Raw genomic sequence first — 23,446 nt, forward strand, 5'->3', positions numbered from 1 at the left:
CAATTGCGGATTTGAAAAGTCATTAAAAGCCATAAACAAAGAATAAAAAAAACGAAAATAGTTTATAAATAAATAATAAACTTATCTGTGATATACTTCTATAAATATTACCAAATTTTCCCGCAAACAAAATAAATATCGTAATTTTGTAATCAAGGTAATATTTTGAAACGGCTAGAATTAGATTTTTCTATTGGTATGTCATCCACTGTGCCTTCTTTGCTGTGTGAAATCATTTTCAGTGACTTGATCTTTTTTGTTCTAGGTTCAAAATTCATAAATCTTCTATGCAAATCTAACCTGAGTCCAGATTATCAAAACAAAAAAACAAGACAAGACAAAACCAAAAATATATAGCATGATGTCACGTACAGTACGGTAAGTTATAACCTGCAATTGTGTTGCGATTTCTATACATATTTTTTTTAAATTTTAAAAAATTCTATAAAATTTAATTTTTTTACGATTGGGAACTTCTGGCTGGTCCCATTCCCATTCGAAGTTACTACAATCTTATATTTACCATTCAAAGCGGTAAACAGAACTCAAAAAAAAAATTGTACAAACACGTTGGGCGCCACTGGTGCTTGAAGTTCTAGTTCGGTAATTCAAAGATCCTTGTTAGAACTCTAGAGCGCAGCTATTTTTTATACCCTTCACCACACTGAGGTGCAGGGTATTATGACTTTGTGTATATGTTTGTAACAGGCATAAGGAAACGAGATAGACACATGGTTCCTTTTGAGAATATGCATAGAAACACTTTCTAAGTCGATTTATGCATGTCCGCATTTATGATCCGAATTGGATGAAATTTGGCACAAGTCATTTATTTGGCCCAAGGACGAACCCTATTGAAATTGGGAAAAATCGGTTCAGATTTAGATATAGCTCCCATATATATTTTCGTCCGATTTAAGGTAAATGGTGTACCAAAGCCCCTATATATCTTTCGATTTACACAAAATTTGGCATAGTGTACTGAATTAGGTCTAGAACGATGTGTGTTAAGTTTCCTGAAAATCGGTTCAGAATTAGATATAGCTCCCATATATATTTTCGTCCGATTTAAGGTAAATGATGCACCAAAGTCCCTATATATCTTTCGATTTGCACGAAATTTGGCACAACGTACTAAATTAAGCCTAAAATGATGTGTGTTAAGTTTCGTGAAAATCGGTTAAGAATTAGATGTAGCTCCCATATATATTTTCGTCCGATTTAAGGTAAATGGTGTACCAAAGACTCTATATATCATTCGATATGCACGAAATTTGTCACAGCGTACTAACTTAAGCCTAAAATGATGTGTGCTTTGTTTCGTGAAAATCGGTTCAGAATTAGATATAGCTCCCATATATATTTTCGTCCGATTTAAGGTAAATGATGCACCAAAGACCCTATATATCTTTCGATTTGCACGAAATTTGGCAAAGCGTACTGAATTAGGTCTAGAATGATGTGTATTAAGTTTTCTGAAAATCGGTCCAGATTTAGATATAGCTCCCATACATATTTTCGTCCGATTTAAGGTGCATGCATTTAAGGTGCATGGAGCATGCTTATGCAGCACAATGTGACACACCAATAAAAAAATGCTACAATCTTTCAATACAACCAATTTCATTGGGCTCCATCGTAACATAGAATTGGATTTTGGCGTGATTTGTTTTTAATAATTTTTTATATTTATCTATTTTTCCTTGCAGATATTTCAAATTAATTTACATGGCTGCTGGCATACTGATGAGCAATGCCGATATTTGTGAAACGGTCGATTCCATACAAATTGCACCACGTGTCGAAATGAAAGATAAACAACAACAACAAATTGTAAAAAAGACACATCGTTACGCCATCGAAGATGCGGGCGAGCCAATGAATGAAAAGAAAAACGGGACTAAGAAGAAGGAAACAAGTGGATGGTTACCCAGGTTGAGTTTAACGGAAATGGTCGATCGTATTAAGAGCCGTATACGTCCTCATCTGCCAGGCTTCAGTTTGTGGACATTGCCGAATATAGTCATCGACTATTCAACAAATCTTATTTGTCGTAAATTTATAATCAACAGTGACTGTGATCTTATTTATAAATGAATTTATGTCATAAAGAAAAAATATATATAAATTAATTAAAGTAATAAATTATAATTAATTACATTCTAAAATTAATAATAAAATTTGTAATAAAGCCTTTAAAAAATAAGAAATTTTTAAAAATCAGGGTCTTTTTATCGGTGTAGGTTAAAAAAAATATTTTTTGGCTATTTAAAGGCATGGCGTGGATTTGTGAAAAATATATTTCTTAGCCTATTTATAGGCGTGGATTTGCGAAACATATTTTTCTTAGCCTATTTATAGGCAGTGGCGTAGGGGATGATAGATACCAAGCAACGACTCTGATTTGCTTTAACATGGCGAAGTCCAGGCTTATCTTGGTCCTCTTTCATCTCAATTGTGGACACTGACCTCCCCTTGGTGCCACCTGGGGTAGCTATTTCCATCACCCTATGAAATAGTGAGCTAATATGTGCCGCGAGTTCACCCATAAGAACTATAAAAAATGGGTTAAGGCGTCGGGTTAGTTGCCCACTCTAGGAAAACCCAACCTACTATGAAAAAGCAAAGAAAACTCCCCTAATGTTGACGACACCGCAAACGCATAAAGGATCACGATCTGCGAATCTGCACTTGGAATGTGCGCACCTTGTACAGAACAGGCGCAGTGTTCGCTTTGGCAGATGTACTCAAGAAGTACAAAGCCGATATTGTTGCCTTACAGGAAATGCGATGGAAAGGGATGATTACGCCTTGTATTATAGCTGCCATGAAACGAGACGTGAATTTGGCTGCGGATTTATGGTTAATAGGAGAATAAAAGACCTCGTCTCCAGATTCACTCCAGTAGATGAGCGAATTGATATAATCCGTATAAAAGCGAAGTTCTTCTACATCAGTCTCATTTGCGACCATGCTCCGAACGAAGACAAAGATCAGCAGACCAAATATATATTTTACGAGCGCCTACAGCATATGATCGTTACCCTGGCCATGACATTAAAATTCTGCTAGGAGATTTTAATGTAAAAATCGGAAGGGAAATTTCGGAAAATTCAGCCTCCATGAAGAAACATCAGACAACGGCATGAGGTTGATTGACCTCGCGGCAGCAAAAAACATGGTAGTTAGCAGCACGAGATTCAAGCATTTCGATACACACAAGACCACTTGGATTTCTCCCGATCGAACAACGAAATCGATCAAATCGATCATGTTGTGATAGACGGAAGGCATTCATCCCGTGTTTTAGACGTCCGATTGATCCGAATAGCGAATATGGATTCGGACCATTACCTTGTGGCAGCCAAGGTACGCTCCCGTCTTAATGTAGCCGCAAAGGTGCGATCTAATGTAACACGGAAATTTGACGTCGAAAAGCTGCAAACACAACAGATAGCAGAAGCATACTCCGCTCAACTTACCCAACTGCTTGACGAAAGCACCCCTTGTCCCGGTAATAATATAGAAACACAATGGCAGAGAATTGTCCACTCTCTACAAACTGCAGCAAATGCAACACTTGGGTACCAAAGACCACCATCAAGAAATCCGTGGTACGATCAGGAGTGTCGTAATGCTACTGATATGAAAAACGCAGCGTATAGGGCAACCCTGCGGACAGTAGCAACACGTAATGCGATGGAGAACTATCGGCAGAAAAGGAGAGAGGAGAAACGTATTTTCAGAAAAAAGAAGAAAGAACAAGAAAAACGTGAGCGTGAGCAAATCGAGATGTACAGGAATCAGAATGAAGTCCGAAAATTCTACCAACGGGTAAACACCAAACCGAAGGCTTTGGTGCTGGCACATCCTCCTGTAGAGATGAAGAAGGAAACCTGGTGATAGATACAGACAGTGTGCTGGGGATCTGGGTGGAGAATATTGAAAAACTTCAGGTATCAAATAGTAGCGGTGAAGAGGATACCCCACAACCAATAATAGATGACGGTGTATACCACCTACCCAAGATGAAGTCAGAACAGCAATCAATTGGCCAAAGAATAATAAAGCAACAGGTGCCGATGGGTTACAAGCCGAACTATTCAAGACTGGTGGTCAGATGCTGGTAAGGAGCATGCACCAGCTGATTAGTACAATTTGGCTAAAAGACAGCATGCCCAATGATTGGATCCTCAGCATCCTGTGTCCCGTGCACAAAAAAGGAGACAAGACGATATGTGCCAACTATAGAGGAATTAGCCTTCTTCCCATCGCACATTAAGTGCTATCAAGCGTGCTGTGTGAACGATTGAAGCCAATGATCAATGACATTATTGGACCATACCAATGCGGCTGCAGACCTGACAAATCCACCATTTATCAGATTTTCACTCTGCGCCAAATCCTGGAAAAACCCCACGAAAATACATCGACACATTCCACCTATTCGTTGACTATAAAGCCGCATTCGCCAGCCCGTTCAGAGGTGTTTAAAGTCATGTCTGCGTTTGGCATTCCTGCAAAATTAATACGGCTAAGCAGGATAACTTTAACTGGCACAAGATCAGCAGTTAAAGTCGGAAAGGACCTCTCAGAGCCCTTTAATACCGAACGAGGAATCAGACAAGGTGACAGTTTGTCGTATGAGAATTTTAACATCCTGGAATTTTAACAGACTGGTGGTCAGATGCTGGTAAGGAGCATGCACCAGCTTGGAACCTTAGCATCCTGTGTCCCGTCCACAAGGAGACAAGACGATATGTGTCAACTATAGAGGAATAAGTTTCGTTCCCATCGCATATAAAGTGCTATTCCGCGTACGGAAATGAAGCCAATGGTCAATGATATTATTGGATCATACCAATGCGGCTTCAGACCTGGCAAATCCACCATTGACCAGATTTTCACTCTGCGCCAAATCCTGGAAAAGACACACGAAAAACACATCGACACATACCACCTATTCGTCGACTATAAAGCCGCATTCGACAGCCCTATCCGTTCAGAGGTGTACAAAGCCATGTCTGCGTTTGGCATTCCTGCAAAATTAATACGGCTAAGCAGGATAACTTTAACTGGCACAAGATCAGCAGTTAAAGTCGGAAAGTACCTCTCGGAGCCCTTTAATACCGAACGAGGAATCAGACAAGGTCACAGTTTGTCGTGTGAGAATTTTAACAGACTGGTGGTCAGATGCTGGTAATTAGCATGCACCAGCTTGGAACCTTAGCATCCTGTGTCCCTGCTGCTTCATACCTGGCAAATCCACCATTGACAAGATTTTCACTCTGCGCCAAATCCTGGAAAAAACCCCACGAAAACACATCGACACATACCATCTATTCGTCGACTATAAGACCGCATTCGACAGCCCTATCCATTCAGAGGTGTACAAAGCCATGTCTGCGTTTGGCATTCCTGCAAAATTAACACGGCTATGCAGGATAACTTTAACTTGCGCAAGATCAGTAGTTAAAGTCGGAAAGTACCTCTCGGAGCCCTTTAATAACGAACGAGGATTCAGACAAGGTGACAGTTTGTCCTATGACCTTTTTAACATCCTGCTGGAAGAGGCAAAAGTGAACAGAAATGACACTCTGTACACCAAAAAACATGGGTCGCACATTGCGAGCGATAACAGCCACCTTTGAACAAATTGAGAAGTAGTCTGCCAGAGTGGGTCTGGCAGTATACGGCGAGAAGACCAAGCTGGTGGTACCAACGCGCAAGACGTCCAGTAGACTCGAACCAACTGTGGAACTTGAGAACTACAGTTTCGAGGTAGTTAAAGATTTTACATACCTTGGTACCGCCATAAATAACACGAATGACATCAGTTTTGAAATTCGGAGAAGGATTGTGATGGCCAACAGATGATACTATGGTCAGAGCAAACAAAAGCAAGACCACCTCCCGCCATACCAAACTCACACTCTACAAGACGCTGATACTACCCGTGCTGTTATATGGATCTGAAGCATGGGTACTTCCGCAAGCAGATGAGGCAGCTCTTGGAGTGTTTGAGAGAAAAATTCTCCGAAAGATTTATGGGGGCGATCTGCGATGACGGTGAACATCACCGTCGAATGAACCATGACTTGTACCAGCTATTTGAGAGAAAAATTCTCGGAAGGATCTATGGGCCGATCTGCGTTGATTGTGAATATCGCCGTCGAATAAACCATAAGCTGTACCAGCTATTCTGTTGATTTTTAAACAAAACGATTTTCAATAAAACCACAATTGGATATCTTAGTCCATTTATATTTTTGTATATATTATTAATTATTTTCATAATACATTTGAATATAGCTATTAACATATAATGTATGTATGTGTGTGTGTACTTTTAAGTTAAGCAATTTACTACATCTACAAATATAATAATTAATTTTATTTTATATATTTTTTGGAGAATCTAAAATTTTTGGAAAAACATACATAAAATTTATTTATTACAATTTTTCTTGGTCCCGCATAATTTCCTCCGTTGTCAAACAATTTAACATTTTAGGTTCGTGTCTTCACTTATTTCTCATTCAACTCCTCTTCCAAGGGATTCATAATAATGGAATGCTGTGAATTATCCGAATTATCAGGACTTATGGCATTCTGAGGGCTACGATCACCCTTGACATTTAAACTGGTCTGCAACATTTTGGCAATGCTGTCAACATCCAATGTCTCATCGGTGGCCGAAATTTTCCTCAAAGCCGAACAGACAATACTCAAGTCACCCTTCAGTTCGCTGACAACGGCTGTGATTTTCTGGGCATTCGATAGGACCTCAACACTTTGGGTGTAGGGATTGTAACGCACTCCAAACGGACGTTGAATGCTTTCAGCAAAGGCTCTACAGAAATAGAGAGAAAAGAAGGAAATTATAAAATCTCATTATTTCTCAGAGAGTGACATTTTTCTTACCTCATTTTCTCCTTGGCCTCCTCAAATGAATCCGTATAATAATAAGCATTCTGATACGATGTTATAATACATTCCTCCTTGCAGGTTACCTCGGGATCGAATTTCTTGATTTTCTCTTTGGTTGTAATGGCATGTTGCAGCTCGGCCACCGAACTAAGCAAACCGGCACCATAGACTTTAAAGGAGTTATCCGGTTGATGACAGAGACCAAATTCCACCGTGAAGAAGTAGAGCTGGAAAAATGAGGAGCTTAGCAATTGTTCGTCTTATTGAGAAATATAAAACCTACCGTAGCCAATTTTTCAATATCTGCATCGGATGCACCCAAAGAAGCCAGGCCAATTTCTTGAGAAAATTGAGCAAAACTGGGATTGGCCAGCAGAGGCATGTGGCCCAGGAGTTCATGGCAACAGTCGCTGTAAGATAGGATTATATTAAAAATATATATTTAAAAAAAGTAGTAAAGTCGGACTGGGTATATTATACGTATGTATCCTAACAGACGACGCGTTTTTGTTATATATTTATATCTGAACCGTCTTCAGGGAAACTTGCCAGAGACAAATTTGTAGCACATCAGTACGTTGTGTCAATCGGCCTAGCTATGGATCTTTTCACGAAGCTTAGCAACATCATTTTAGACTTATACCAAAATTCGTGCACCAATTGCCATAAAGCGAATGAAAATATATATGGGAGCTATATCTAAATCCGAACCGATTTTCACGAAACTTGGCAGACATCATTCTCGATTTTATTCATTACTCTGTGCCAAATTTCGTGCAAATCAAAAGACTCCCAGGGACTTTAGTGGACTATTTACCTAAAATTGGGCGAAATTATATATGGGAACTATATCTAAATCTGAACCGATTTTCACGAAACTTTGCACACATCATTCTAGACTTAATTTAGTACGCTGTGACAAATTTCGTGCAAATCGAAAGATATATTGGGACTTTGGTGCACCATTTACCATAAATCGGAAGAAAATATATATTGGAGCTATATCTAAATCTGAACCGATTTTCGCGAAACTTTGCACACATCATTCTAGACTTAATTTAGTACGCTGTGCCAAATTTCATGCAAATCGAAAGATATATAGGGTACACAATTTACGTTAAATCGGACGAAGATATATATGGGAGCTATATCTAAATCTGAATCGATTTTCGCGAAACTTAGCACACATCATTCTAGACCTAATTCATTACGCTGTGCCAAATTTCGTGCACATCGAAAGATATATAGGGACTTTGGTGCACCATTTACCTTAAATCGGACGAAAATATATATGGGAGCTGTATCTAAATCTGAACCGATTTTTCCCAATTTCAATAGGGTTCGTTCTTGGGTCAAACAAATGCGCTGTGCCAAATTTCATCCAATTCGGATCATAAATGCGACCTGTACTTTGTTTACAATTTAACATGGACAGACGGACGGACATGCATAAATCGACTCGGAAAGTGATTCTATGCATATTCTCAAAAGGAACCATGGGTCTATCTCGATTATTTTTGCCTGTTACAAACATATGCACAAAGACATAATACCCTGTACCACAGTGTGGTGAAGGGTATAAAAACCAGTGAGCGGAGCAGTATAGTCGGACGGGGTCGACAATACGATACCCTACACAACTACGACGGAGTTCTAACTTTCGGCGAAAGTTTATTCCGGGCCTGGGAAATATTTCGTGACATTTGCACCCTCTTGCCCGATTAGCCCTCTTCCGTACACTGACATTTTTTTCCGAATATTACTAATATTCAATAATAATAATATTCTAATTAATTGTCCAGATTGCCTTCAGCGTGGGTTGTATGACGATGATCGGCGTATAACAGTTGCCTATAGATCGATTCGAAAAATTACAAACAAATTTAGTTTTCGGTCCACTTCATCCGAAAATTATTATCAGATCATCACTGAAAATTATAAGCGCTGTCCTTGACCATAACTGGAATCCCATGGAAAATTTCAAATCGATCAGCTTTATATTCCCGTCCTCTAGTGTAGTAATGGTTTATTAAATAATATCTGAATACGTAAGCACCTGTAAATATTTAAGTGTAACTCCCACATCCGAGTGCATACGACTATATAATTGGTATCAATTTAAAGGTCAACCACTCCTCTTGGATATACTATCAACTCTTCGGGTCTATGCCTTCAGGAGTAAGCAAATTTCGTCATTTTTCACACAAAAGTCAGGGTCCATTTGACCCACTAAATATTGACCGATCTTTATCAAAACTGGCATGCTTATTCTTTGGGCCGATCCCCTTCTCCATGACGATGTTCGGGTCTAGGACCAATATTTCGCGGAGTTACAAAATCTTGGGGCTGCACAAAGCTATAATACCCTGACAGCATAGTTGTGTAAGAAATCAAGATTTAAAAATTTTTTTTTTTAAATTTTTTAAAAAAATATTTTTTCCAAGACTTATTTTTAGGCGTGGATTTTTAATCGCGTTATTAAAAAAACTAATGATGTTTACTTACGGTTCCGGTGTATAAAATGGATCCGATGAATGCCTTATGTACTGAGTACAGTGGAATACACGAAACGCCAAACCAGATAAGAAATCTCTTGGCGATAAATAACCCGCAACTGGTCTCAACTGGAAACCTGTCTTTCTCTTCAAATATGTACTGACATCCTGCAATTGGGGTATATTATCCTCACGATAGCCACAATATTTAACCAATTCCGGCCAATTTTCCATATATTCGGGGACAGCATATTTTACGTACAAACGATGTAGTTCATTGAAAACGGTACCCCTGATTTGAAAAAATAAAATGGATTTTATTATTGGAAGTTTTGTGTTTTTTTTTTTCTTTTGATATGGGTTTTACCAAGTTTTAATTTCCTCTGGGGTATACTGGACCCTAGGTATGGGATTTCCGCTTAAGAAAAAAAATAGTAAACATTGTTTATATTTTAAAAAATTTTAAATAAAGTATTTTTTTTTCAAAGGTCATTGTTTTATGGCCCTAAATTTATACATTAAAAATTTTTATCCAGAGAAGGACCTTTCGGTTTCCACTATATACCCTTTTCCACTCATTCCAACATCGTGAAAAATAAATTTCCAATCCCAGAACTTACTGTTTAAAATTCATCGCAATTGAATAGAATTTCTCACGACGTTTACGATAGACGGGATCCTTGAATCCCGGATGGTCAGCATCCAATTCCGAACCATACATCAACACATTTTGAGCCTTGTCCAAATCGGAAATTTTGCGAGGAAACCACATCATGTCACCGAAATCTGAAAATCAGCACATATGTATATAACAGAAGTCCCAAAACATATTGAATGAATTACCCACCAAAACTTGAACATGCCGACAATGATGGCGCCCGAACCAATGCACTTTTATCCACCGATGTAAAATTCACGGAATGCACTTCACGATTCAACATCTGCAGGACTTGATCCAAACGTTTTGGGTCACATTCCACATCAACGACAACATCGGCCTAAAAATAAAAAATTTCAGGTGTGGATTTTTTAAAAATTATTGCTAGGGGACGTGGATTTTTATACCCTTCACCACACTGTGGTACAGGGTATTATGTCTTTGTGTATATGTTTGTAACAGGCAAAAGGAAACGAAAAAGACACATGGTTCCTTTTGAGAATATGCATAGAAACTCTTTCTAAGTCGATTTATGCATGTCCGTCTGTCTGTTGGTTTTAAATTGTACACAAAGTAAAGGTCGCATTTATAATCCGATTTGGCTGAAATTTGGTACAGCTCATTTGTTTGGCCTAAGGACGAACCTTATTGAAATTGGGGAAAATCGGTTCAGATTTAGATATAGCTCCCATATATATTTTCGTCCGATTTTATGTAAATGGTGCACCAAAGTCCCTATATATCATTAGATTTGCACGAAATTTGGCATAGCGTACTCAATAAGGTCTAGAATGCTGTGTGCTGAGTTTTGTGAAAATCGGGTCAGATTTAGATATACCTCCCACTTAATTTTTCGTCCGATTTTATGTAAATGGTGCACCAAAGTCCCTATATATCATTAGATTTGCACGAAAATTAGCATAGCGTACTCAATAAGGCCTAGAATGCTGTGTGCTGAGTTTTGTAAAAATCGGTTCAGATTTAGATATACCTCCCACTTAATTTTTCGTCAGATTTTATGTAAATGGTGCACCAAAGTCCCTATATATCATTAGATTTGCGCGAAATTTGGCACAGCGTACTCAATTAAGTTTAGAATGATGTGTGCCGAGTTTAGTGAAAATCGATTCAGATTTAGATATAGCTCCCATATATATTTTCATCCGATTTTATGTAAATGGTGCAAAAATGTCCCTATATATCATTCGATTTTCACGAAATTTGGCATAGCGTAGTGAATTGAGTCTAGAATGATGTGTGCAAAGTTTTGTGAAAATCGGTTCCGATTTAGATATAGCTCCCATATGTAGTTTCGTCCGACTTTATATAAATGGTGTACCAAAGTCCCTATATAGCTTTCGATTTGCATGAAATTTGGCACAGCGTACTGACTTGAGCCTAGAATGATGTGTGTACAGTTTCGTGAAAATTGGTTCCGATTAAGATATAGCTCCCATATATAGTTTTGTCCGATTTTATGTAAAAAATGGTGCACCAAAGTCCCTATATATATATTTCGATTTGCGCGAAATTTAGAATAGTTTACTGAATTGAATCTAGAATTATGTCTACTTAGCTGCGTAAAATCGGTTCAGATTTAGATATTTAGATATAGCTAAAGTGTGCATTAAAGACCCAAAGTTTGTACGATTATTATTCAATTTCATATCAATTTTCTTTCGAAAAAGGCGGAGTCTGTTAGAAGACATATGAAGAATATACCCAAAGTGGTGAAGTGTATCATATAGTCGGCCCAGACCGACTTTACTACTTTTCTTACTGGTTTAAAACAAAAATGTTTCTATGGTCTATTTTTAGGCGTATATTTAAAAATATTTTTCCTGGTCTATTTTTAGGAGTGTATTAAAAAAAAATTATCGAAGTCTATTTTTAGGCGTGTATTTAAAATTCTTTTGTGATCTATTTTTAGGCGTGGATTTTTTAAAAATATTTGTATGGAATTTCAATAGGCCTCATTATACCCTACACAACTATGTTGTCAGGGTATTATAGCTTTGTGCAGCCCCAAGAGTTTGTAACGCCGCGAAATATTGGTCCTAGACCCACCTTTAAGTATACCGATTGTCATATTTCGACTAGCTGAGTCGTTCTAGACATGTGTGTCCGTCCGTCTGTCCATTATAATTTGTGAACACGATACAGGCCACAATTATGGACCAATATTCACGAAATTTTTCATTTAGGATGGGTTCTGGCCTATGAAGACCCCTATTGTTTTTGGTAAAGATCGGATAATATTTAGGTGATGAAATGGACCAAATACTTAATTTTTTCGTCTATTCTGGTCGCTCTAGAGGCCGCAATTATGATCCGAACATCGCGAAATTTTACATGGAGATGGGGATCGGGCCAAAGAATAAGCATGCCTATTTTCATAAAGATTGGTCATAATTTAGCCGTTCAAATGGACCCTGACTTTTGTGTGAAAAATGGCAAAGACCCAGAAGTTGATATTATGTCCAAGAGGAGTGGTTGACCTTCAAATTGATGCCAATTATATTGTCGTATTTACTCTGATGCGGGAGTTACACTTAAATATTAACAGGTGCTTACGTATTGTGGTATTATTTAGTAACCCATTACCACATTAGATGACGGAAATATATCCATGACCGCTTTGAAATGTTCCATGAGGTTCTAGTTAACTCCTATAATTTTCGGTGATGATCTGATAAAAATGTTGGGATGAAGTGGAACGAAAACTTTTTTTTTGTGTTTTTTTGGAGTCGATCCATATGCCACAATTATAAGCCGAACATCACAATACAACAAACGGTGAAGGAAATCTGGACAAGTAATTAGGGATGAACTGAGTATTGGGAATATTCGGAAAATATGTCAGTGTAAGGAAGAGGTGCTATTGATCTCTAATCGGTCAGGATGTTGCAAATATCTCAAAATATTACCCAGACTTGAAGAAAACATTCGCAGAAAGTTAGATTTCCGTAGTAATTGTGTAGGGTATCATATGGTCGGCCCCGTCCGCCTATACTACTCCGCTCACTGGTTTAAAAATATTTGTTCAGGGACTTACAATAGGAGTGAATTTTTTTGGGGACTAAGGCAATAGACGTGCATCTTTTTAAATTTTTTTTCAGGGCTTGCAATAGGCGTGGAAGAAAATTCTCACTTATACCCTTATCAAATTCTCGCTATAATCCCTAAACATATATTACTAAAAAATCCACGCCACTTTGTCCTTTAAAAAATGTATATTTACAAAAATTAATATCAAAGCAATCCAAGCCTCCAGTCCTATAAAAATATATTTTGTCAAAAACATCTACGCCAAAAGTCCCCTAAAAATCCCACCAATATTCCTCTTCAAATTTGCTGTCCTCTTCTCATTTTTCTTACCTGATTGGTGGTATTCTCCAATGGCGACAGCTCCAAGTGCAACACATTTATACCCAATTCCTGAAAGACCTGCAGAGCTCGAGCCAAATTTCCAACTTGATTTTTCAGAGTAAAAATTATCGATACACGATCGCCGGGCGAACATGGTGCCGGTGGATTGACCATATCATTGGCATTCAACGCCGTTTTGCTATTCAATCCAGGATTTTCCTGGGGAGGTAACAAGACAACAATGTTACTTCGATCAGTACCATTGCGGGACTGTAACTTTGTACATGGTAAGTCTTTATTGGTGCTAGCACTTACAATCTGGTCGACGGAATCTTTTTTGTTGCGTGGTCCATGCAATGGACTGCCCTGTTTGACAGCCCATTCCTGTTCACCACTGCGATAGAGCCACAGACCCAATAGACTTTTACCAGATGCACTCATTTTTGATTCTTTTTTCTTTTAATTTTTTTTAAATTTAATTTTAGATTTTCAATTAAAAATATTTTTTTTTTCAAAACTTTTTATTTCAATTTTGTTTTTATTTGGGCACTTGGATCCACCGTCGACCGTAAACACCACAACGTTCGCCACGACTCTTCAATAACAACTGAAAGAGTCCTGCATAGCCTGTGTGGCTTTTATATCATTTGCTGGAGCATCACACAACTTCAGTTTAGACAGACACACACACACACACTCCTATACATATAAACATGAGATAACATAAGTTGTTAGAATATATCTTTAACATTTAGCCAACTTTGGCATATATACATTTGTACTTACATACATATATAAATATTCATTGGCGTTACTGAATCCCACCCCTCCATTCCATTTATTTTAGTCAAAATCAAATATTCATTCTTATGTGAGTGTGTCTGTGTGTGTGTATCTTAAAAAGTTTTTTTGTAACACTTGTTGCAAGTTCAAAACATGATTCATTCATTTATTTATCCTCTTCATATAGAGACTTCCTTCAGATCCTTAAAGACTTCCCTAAGATCGTCTAATTAAGCTGAAGGTGAACCAAAAATAGGCGTGGATTTTTTTAAATATTTATTCTAGGACTTCAAATAGCATGGACATTTAAACCAGTAAGGAAAGTAGTAAAGTCGGACGGGGCCAACTATATGATGCCCTTCACCACTTTGGGTACATTCAACAGATGAATCCTAACAGACGTCGCATTTTTGAAGGACCAGTAAAATGAAATTGAATCCATAAACATGCCATTCTGCAACCGATACTAAATTTTTCATTTGTTCAGATATAGAAGCTAAATCTAAATCTGAACCGATTTCAGGAAACTTAAAACACATTACTCTATACCTAATTCATTACGCTGTGCCGAATTTCGAGCAAATCGAAAGATATGTAAGGACTTTAGTGTACCATTTATGTAAAATCGGACGAAAATATATATGGGAGCTATATCTTAACCTGAACCGATTTTCAGGAAACTTAGCACACATCATTCTAGACTCAATTCAGTACGCTGGGAGTTATATCCAAATCTGAATCGATTTCCAGGAAACTTGACACACATCATTGTAGACCTAATTCATTACGCTGTGCCAAATCTCGTGCAAATCGAAGGATATAAAGTACCTTTGGTACACCATTTACCTTAAATCTGACGAAAATATCTATGGGAGCTATATCCAAATCGGAATAGATTTTCAGGAAACTTAACTCACATCATTCTAGTCCTTATTCAATACGCTATGCCAAATTTCGTACAAATCGAAAGATATATAGGGACTTTGGTACACCATTTATATTAAATCGGACGAAAATATATATAGGATCTATATCAAAATCTGAACAGATTTCCACGGAACTTAACACACATCATTCTAGACTTTATTCAGTACGCTATGCCAAATTTCGTGCAAATCGAAGGATATAAAGTACCTTTGGTACACCATTTACCTTAAAACGGACGAAAATATATATTGGACCTATATTCAAATCTGAATCGATTTTCAGGAAACTTGATACACATCATTATAGACCTAATTCATTACGCTGTGCCAAATTTCGTGCACATCCAAGTATAAAAAGTACCTTTGGTACACCATTTACCTTAAATCGGACGAAAATATATATGGGAGCTATATCCAAATCTGAATCGATTTTCAGGAAACTTACCTCACATCATTCTAGTCCTTATTCAAAACGCTGTGCCAAATTTCGTGCAAATCGAAAGATATATAGTGACGTTAGTACACCATTTATATTAAATCGGACGAAAATATATATGGGAGCTATATCCAAATCTGAATCGATTTTCAGGAAACTTAATACAAATCATTTTAGACCTAATTCAGTACGCTGTGCCAAATTTCGTATAAATCGAAAGATATATATTGACTTTGGTACACCATTTATATTAAATCGGACGAAAATATATATGGGAGCTATATCTAAATCTGAACCGATTTTCACGAAACTTAACACACATCATTCTAGACCTAATTCATTACGCTGTGCCAAATTTCATGCAAATCGAGAGATATATAGGGACTTTGGAGCATCTTTTACATTAAATTGAACGAAAATATATATATGGGAGCTATATCCAAATCTGAATCGATTTTTAGGAAACTTGACACACATCATTGTAGACCTAATTCATTACGCTGTGCCAAATTTCGTGCAAATCGAAAGATATGTAGGGACTTTGGAGTACCATTTACAAAAAATCGGACCAATATACATATATACAGGAGCTATATCTAAATCTGGACCGATTTTCACGAAACTGAACACACATCATTCTAGACTTCATTCAGTACGCTGTGCCAAATTTCGTATAAATCGAAATATATATAGAGACTTTGGTGCACCATTTACGTAAAATCGGTCGAAAATATATATGAGATCTATATCTAAATCTGGACCGATTTTCCCCAATTTCAATAGGGTTCGTCTTTGGGCCAAACAGATGAACTGTACCAAATTTCATCCAAATCGGATTATTATACGCGACCTGTACTTTGTTTACAATTTAACATCAACAGACGTACAGACGGACGGACGGACATGCATAATTCGATTTAGTAAGTGATTCTATGCATATTCTCAAAAGGAACCATGGGTCTCTCTCGTTTTCTTTTGCCTGTTACATACATATGAACAAAGACATAATACTCTGTACCACAGTGTGGTGAAGGGTATAAAAATAGGCGTGGATTTTTTAAAACTACTTTTCAAGGACTAAAAATAGGCGTGGATTTTTTAAAACTCTTTTTCAAGGACTAAAAATAGGCGTGGATTTTTTAAAACTACTTTTCAAGGACTAAAAATAGGCGTGGATTTTTTAAAACTACTTTTCAAGGACTAAAAATCGGCTTGGATTTTTTAAAACTACTTTTTAAGGACTTAATATAGGCGTGGATTTTTTAAAACTACTTTTCAAGGACTAAAAATCGGCTTGGATTTTTTAAAATATTTTTTAAGGTCCACAAAAGGCGTGGATTTTTTAAAAATATTTTTTAAGGTCTACAAATAGGCGTGGATTTTTTTTAAATATTTTTTAAGGTCCACAAATAGGCGTGGATTTTTTTAAATATTTTTTAAGGACTAAAAATAATATTTTTTAAGGACTAAATATAGGCGTGGATTTTTTTTAAATATTTTTTAAGGACTAAATATAGGCGTGGATTTTTTTAAATATTTTTTAAGGACTAAAAATAGGCGTGGATTTTTTTAAATATTTTTTAAGTACTAAAAAAAGGACTAAAAATAGGTGTGGTTTTTTAAAAAATAATTTCAAATTTTATTAAATTCGTATTTGCTTCATTCATCTTCGTCTGGCAATGGGTTAATTTCTTAAGACAACTTTAGTGGTCCAATATCTCAACCTCAAACGCACACACTCACACACTTTACCAATACATTGCCATTACAAAAACAGTAACACTTGTTGACTGTTGCTCTACATCTTTTGTCTTCGGCCAACCTTCCACCTCTTGCGTTTGCTTGTCATCCTGACTCAATGCCGCCGCCTTCTAAATAAACTACGTGGGCGACTGGGCGACAGGGGTTGGGGGTGTAAATGAGCCGTCTGTATGCGATATGTAAACCATGTTTGATTGGCTAAATCAACAGGAAAAACAGTCTCTCTTTAAAACTTGACTTCATGGCTTTGATTCGATTGTTGGTGGCTGCGTGACGTCAGCATTTGAGGCAGTTGCGGCTGTGGGTCTCCGTTGCGGATCATTTCCTTTTCTTGGTCTTCTTGAGGCACACATACATACATACATAAATGCATAGTTACAAATATGGACCAGTAGTGGTAGTAGAAGTTGTTAAAGTTTTCTATTTGCTTTTCTGCTGCTTCATCCTCCTCCTCCTCCTGCCCTTCCGATTTGTATGAAGAACATGAAAGTGACTCTTTTTTTCTGCATCAATCACAAAGTGACACAATTAAATATACGGGTTAGAAAGATTGCCGTAATCGTCTAGTTTTCAAATACACTTTGAAGAGATATGACTTGTTAAAGAGTTCGAATTGACAACAACAACAACCCGCATTTGTATTTAAAGGGAAGGGCGGGAAGTCCTGTGATTTTCCACAGATTGCATTTATTCGTAACTTTAATAGCTTCCTATTAAAGTCCATAGCACTCAAGTTTATTTTAGTGAATGGAAAATAAACAAACAAAAAAATCATATTAAATACGTCTGTCCTGACAGACTTTGAAATATGAGGGTCTTGCTGAAGAAGAAAGCCACTCATCCTCTTGAGGGGGAATGTAAAAATATCCTGGCTATTGCATATTAATCAGTTGTTTGATTTTATCGTTTACACCTGAATACGAATCAGATAAATTACATGAAAACACATATATCTAAGCATGTGTGGGTAGGGGTTTATCTCTAACTCTCTATGGACGAGCTGTAGGATGTAGAAGTGTGGAATATTTTAAAGAAATTCCAAACATATTTTTTTAAAATCCACGCATTATTGTTATGTCAAAAAATATATATTTTTTTAAATCCCCATCTCTTAATAGTTGTTAAAGGCTGCCCCCATTCTGGCCACATCTTCGCCTGCATATAAGCAGGACAATCGTTAAGTAGTTTTCGTGTCCTGTTTTCAGATATCGTTTTTATACCCTACACCACACTGTGGTACAGGGTATTATGTCTTTGTGAATATGTTTGTAACAGGCAAAAGGAAACGAGATAGATGCAAGGTTCCTTTTGAGAATATGCATAAAATCACTTTCTAAGTCGATTTATGCATGTCCGTCCGTCCGTCTGTAGATGTTAAATTGTAAACAAAGTACAGGTCGCATTTATGATCCGATTTGGATGAAATTTGGCACAAGTCACTTTTTTGGTCCAAGGATGAACCATATTGAAATTGGGAAAAATCGGTTCAGATTTAGATATAGCTCCCATATATATTTTCGTCCGATTTAATGCAAAAGGTCCCTATGTAACTTTTAATTTGCACGAAATTTGGCACAGCGTAATGAATTAGGTCTACAATGATGTGTGTTGAGTTTCGTGGAAATCGGTTGAGATTTACGTATAGCTCCCATATATATTTTCGTCCGATTTATTGTAAATGGTGCACCAAAGTCCCTATATAACTTTCGATTTGCACGAAATTTGGCACAGCGTAATGAATTAGGTCTAGAATGATTTTTGTTAAGTTTCCTAAAAATCGGTTCAGATTTAGATATAGCTCCCATATATATTTTCGTCCGATTTAAGGTAAATGGTGTACCAAAGGTACTTTATATCGATTTGCACGAAATTTGGCACAGCGTAATGAATTAGATCTGCAATGATGTGTGTCAAGTTTCATGAAAATCGGTTCATATTTAGATATAGCTCCCACATATATTTTGGTCCGATTTAAGGTAAATGGTGTAAAAAACGTACGTTATATCCTTCGATTTACACGAAATTTGGCATAGCGTGCTGAATAAAGCCTAGAATGATGTGTGTTAAGTTTCGTGGAAATCGGTTCAGATTTGGATATAGTTCACATATATATTTTCGCCCGATTTTAGGTAAATGGTGTACCCAAGTCCCTATATATCTTTTGATTTGCACGAAATTTGGCACAGCGTAATGAATTAGGTCTATAATGTTGCATGTCAAGTTTCCTAAAAATCGGTTCAGATTTAGATATAGCTCCCATATATATTTTCGTCCGATTTAAGGTAAATGGTGTACCAAAGGTACTTTATATCCTTCGATTTGCACGAAATTTGGCACAGCGTAATGAATTAGATCTACAATGATGTGTGTCAAGTTTCATGCAAATCGGTTCATATTTAGATATAGCTCCCACATATATTTTGGTCCGATTTAAGGTAAATGGTGTAAAAAACGTACGTTATATCCTTCGATTTACACGAAATTTGGCATAGCGTGCTGAATAAAGCCTAGAATGATGTGTGTTAAGTTTCGTGGAAATCGGTTCAGATTTGGATATAGTTCACATATATATTTTCGCCCGATTTTAGGTAAATGGTGGACCAAAGGAACTTGATATCCTATATATCTTTTGATTTGCATATATACGAAATTTGACACTATATAGCGTAATGAATTAGGTCTAGAATGATGTGTGTCAAGTTTCCTAAAAATCGGTTCAGATTTAGATATAGCTCTCATATATATTTTCGTCCGATTTAAGGTAAATGGTGTACACATATAATTGTACTTTATAACCTAGAAGTTAGATATAAATTGCACCGAAAATTTGGTCATAGCTTATATCTAATATATGCTTTAAATGGATTTACATAATGTTTGTCCCATTGTAAGAAGCAACTCTGACCAAATGAAAAATTTGGTATAGGTTGCAGAAAGATATGTTTATGGCTCAAATTTCATTTTACTGCCCCTTCAAAAATGCGACATCTTTTAGGATTAATCTGTTGAATATACCCAAATTGGTGAAGGGTATCATATAGTCGGCCCCGTCCGACTTTACTACTTTCCTTACTACTTTCTTTATTCAGTCACCTCCTTCTTCTTCGTCGACTTTTTAAGTGATTGAAAGTGAATAGCAAAACGTTTATTTGTATAAATACAACAACAACAACAACGACGACAGCAACAACATTAGCCACAAGGACAACAAACCATTTATGTTTGACACTCCAGAGGATTTATTTGATTCAACAATGAATGGAGCGAATCGAATGAAATGAAATGATAAAGAGCTGCGTGGCAGCTCTGATGGCCTGTCGTTAACTGACAATGGCAATGACAGTGAGAATGGTGGCGAATAGTTCGTCTAGGTCTAGATGGACAGGGTGGAGGGGACCAAGTGTAGTGTAAAGTTTCAGGAAGCTAGCATAGCGTAGCATCAACAAATAAGTAACAAGTGGTGTTTGTTTAGATGAATGGCAAATGTTTAACTTTTAGCCATCCCTTCTTTTTCCTTAAGGAAGGACTTTTTCTTTTTTTCTTTTAGAGTGAATTCCTGCGTTGGGGATTGTGTTTATCCTTAACATCTAAGGATGGCAGTGGGTGGCACGTTTAAATTTAATTGAATTGATTGATTCTGTATTTATATATTATTGCAATGGGATGTCTGTGGAGATGTGTGAGTGTGTGAGTGTGTGTGCGTGTGGGTATGTGTAAAGGATAATTATGTGATTTATATATGTATAGGTGTGAATGGACTATGCAAATTCGTATTCTGTCACGTGACAAGTTCTAGAACATTAATGACTGAGGTCCATTTTGATCACCTTTCAACTGCCTACCCTTGAAGTCACCTATAAAACTCCTCTATGATAGCCTATTAAGACCCTCATTAGCTCGTCTTGTCTCTAGATCGACTCCCTGTCTTTCATGATTTTTTTCACTTCCAATCAAAATTGTTCCATTAAAATCCTTAAACAGCCATTCTCTCCCTCTCTCTCTATTCACTTGCTATTGATTCAGTTGCTACATAAATAAGGGCAAACACACACACACATACATAAACTAACTCAGCACTGTATTGGCATACAATGAGCGCCAATTAGGATTATGAAAACATGATTTTTAATTCAATTGGTTAAGGCATAATTGTATTTCACGCAGACTTCGTCATTGCATCAAAAAAGTCAATGTCAAAAATGGAATTCATGAAATCAAGGATGAAGATTGAAAAAAGATGATTGGAGTTAAACAAATATATAATAAATATAAAACTAATTAAAAACCAGTAAGGAAAGTAGTAAAGTCGGACGGAGCCGACTATATGATACCCTTCATGAAATGAAATTGGATCCATAAACATATTATTCTGCAATTCATTACGCTGTGCCAAGTATCGTGCACATCGAAAGATAAATAGGTACTTTGGTACACAATTTACATTAAATCGGACGAAAATATATATGGGAGCTATATCTACATCGGAACCGATTTTTAGGAAACATAACACACATCATTCTAGACCAAATTCATTACGCTGTGCCTAATTTCGTGCAAATCGAAAGATATATAGGAACTTTTGTGCACCATTTACATTAAATCGGACGAAATGTATATGGGAGCTATATACAAATCTGAACCGATTTTCAGGAAACTTAACACACATTATTCTAGAACTAATTCAGTACGCCATGCCAAATTTCGTGCAAATCGAAAGATATATAGGAACTTTGGTACACCATTTACATTAAATCGGACGAAAATATATATGGGAGCTATATCTAAATCTGATCCGATTCAGGAAACTTTACACACATGAACATAGATCTAATTCATTACGCTGTGCCAAATTTCGTGCAAATCGAAAGATATATAGGAACTTTTGTGCACCATTTACATTAAATCGGACGAAAATGTATATGGGAGGTATATCTAAATCTGAACCGATTTTCAGGAATCTTAACACACATCATTCTAAGCCTAATTCATTACGCTGTACCAAATTTCGTGCAAATCGAAATATTTTAAGGGACTTTGGTGCACCATTTACATTAAATCGGACGAAAATATATATGAGAGCTATATCTAAATCTGAACCGATTTTCAGGAATCTTAACACACATCATTCTAAGCCTAATTCATTACGCTGTACGAAATTTCGTGCAAATCAAAAGATAAATAGGGACTTTAGCACACCACTTACATTAAATCGGACTAAACCGATTTTCACGAAACTCAACACACATCGTTCTAGACCTAATTCATTACGCTGTGCCAAATTTCGTGCAAATCGAAAGATATGTAGGGACTTTGGTACACCATTTACCATAAATCGGACGAAAATATATATGGGAGCTATATCTAAAACTGAACCGATTTTTCCAAATTTCAATAGGGTTCGTCCTTGGGCCAAATAAGTGACATATGCCAAATTTCATCCAAATCGGTGCACCATTTACATTAACATGGACAGACAGACCGTCGGACGGACATGCATAAATTAAAAAGTGATTCTATGCATACTCCCAAATAGAACCATGTATCTATCTCGTTTCCTTTTGCCTGTTACAAACATATGCACAAAGACATAATACCCTGTACCACAGTGTGGTGAAGGGTATAAAGATTTCCAAGCGTGTCGGTCTTGTGGGCATCTCCTCCAATTTTAATGACCACGTTCCAAGATGTTGTTTTCTTCTTCCTTCCCCTTCTACGGGAACCATCAGTAGGCTCGCTTTTATATGCCTTTTCAGGTGGGCATCCTAATTCATTCGCACAACATGGCCTAGCCAACGTAGTCGCTGCAGCCCAATACGACTGACTATGTCGATGTCCCGGTATAAATTGTAAAGCTCGTGGTTTATTCGACGCCGATATTCACCGTAGACGCAGATCGATCCGTAGATCTTACGGATAATTTTTCTTTCAAACACCGCAAAAGCTGCCTCATCAGCTTGCGCAAGTACCCATGCTTCAGATTCATATAACAGCACGGGTAGTATCAGCGTTTTGTAAAGTGTGAGTTTGGTCTGGCGGGAGGTGGCCTTGTTTCTAAACTGCTAACTTAGACTATAGTAGCTTCTGTCGG

At 37.0% G+C, this 23,446-nt stretch overlaps 2 protein-coding genes across 2 annotated transcripts; one reads left to right on the plus strand and one right to left on the minus strand.

Moving 5' to 3' along the window:
• The first annotated feature begins 343 nt into the window (after window positions 1-343).
• Window positions 344-2,097, plus strand: LOC133331585 (uncharacterized). Its single transcript, XM_061539968.1, has 3 exons — window positions 344-378; window positions 1,710-1,874; window positions 1,920-2,097. The coding sequence occupies exons 1-3, from the start codon at window positions 359-361 to the stop codon at window positions 2,095-2,097; spliced, it is 363 nt and encodes a 120-aa protein (XP_061395952.1). The 5' UTR covers window positions 344-358.
• A 4,431-nt stretch (window positions 2,098-6,528) lies between these two features.
• LOC133331541 (tryptophan 5-hydroxylase 1) lies at window positions 6,529-13,893 on the minus strand. Its single transcript, XM_061539927.1, has 8 exons — window positions 13,462-13,893; window positions 10,273-10,423; window positions 10,046-10,211; window positions 9,793-9,843; window positions 9,436-9,717; window positions 7,214-7,340; window positions 6,925-7,157; window positions 6,529-6,853 (listed from the first exon to the last, which is right to left on the minus strand). Exons 1-8 carry the CDS (start codon window positions 13,891-13,893, stop codon window positions 6,529-6,531), a joined length of 1,767 nt encoding a protein of 588 aa, XP_061395911.1.
• Between the last annotated feature and the right edge of the window lie 9,553 nt (window positions 13,894-23,446).

The sequence above is a fragment of the Musca vetustissima genome, unplaced genomic scaffold, assembly GCF_032173495.1.
Source record: "Musca vetustissima isolate MV318-11 ecotype Yass unplaced genomic scaffold, APGP_CSIRO_Mvet_v1 utg1319, whole genome shotgun sequence".
Classification (NCBI taxonomy): domain Eukaryota; kingdom Metazoa; phylum Arthropoda; class Insecta; order Diptera; family Muscidae; genus Musca; species Musca vetustissima.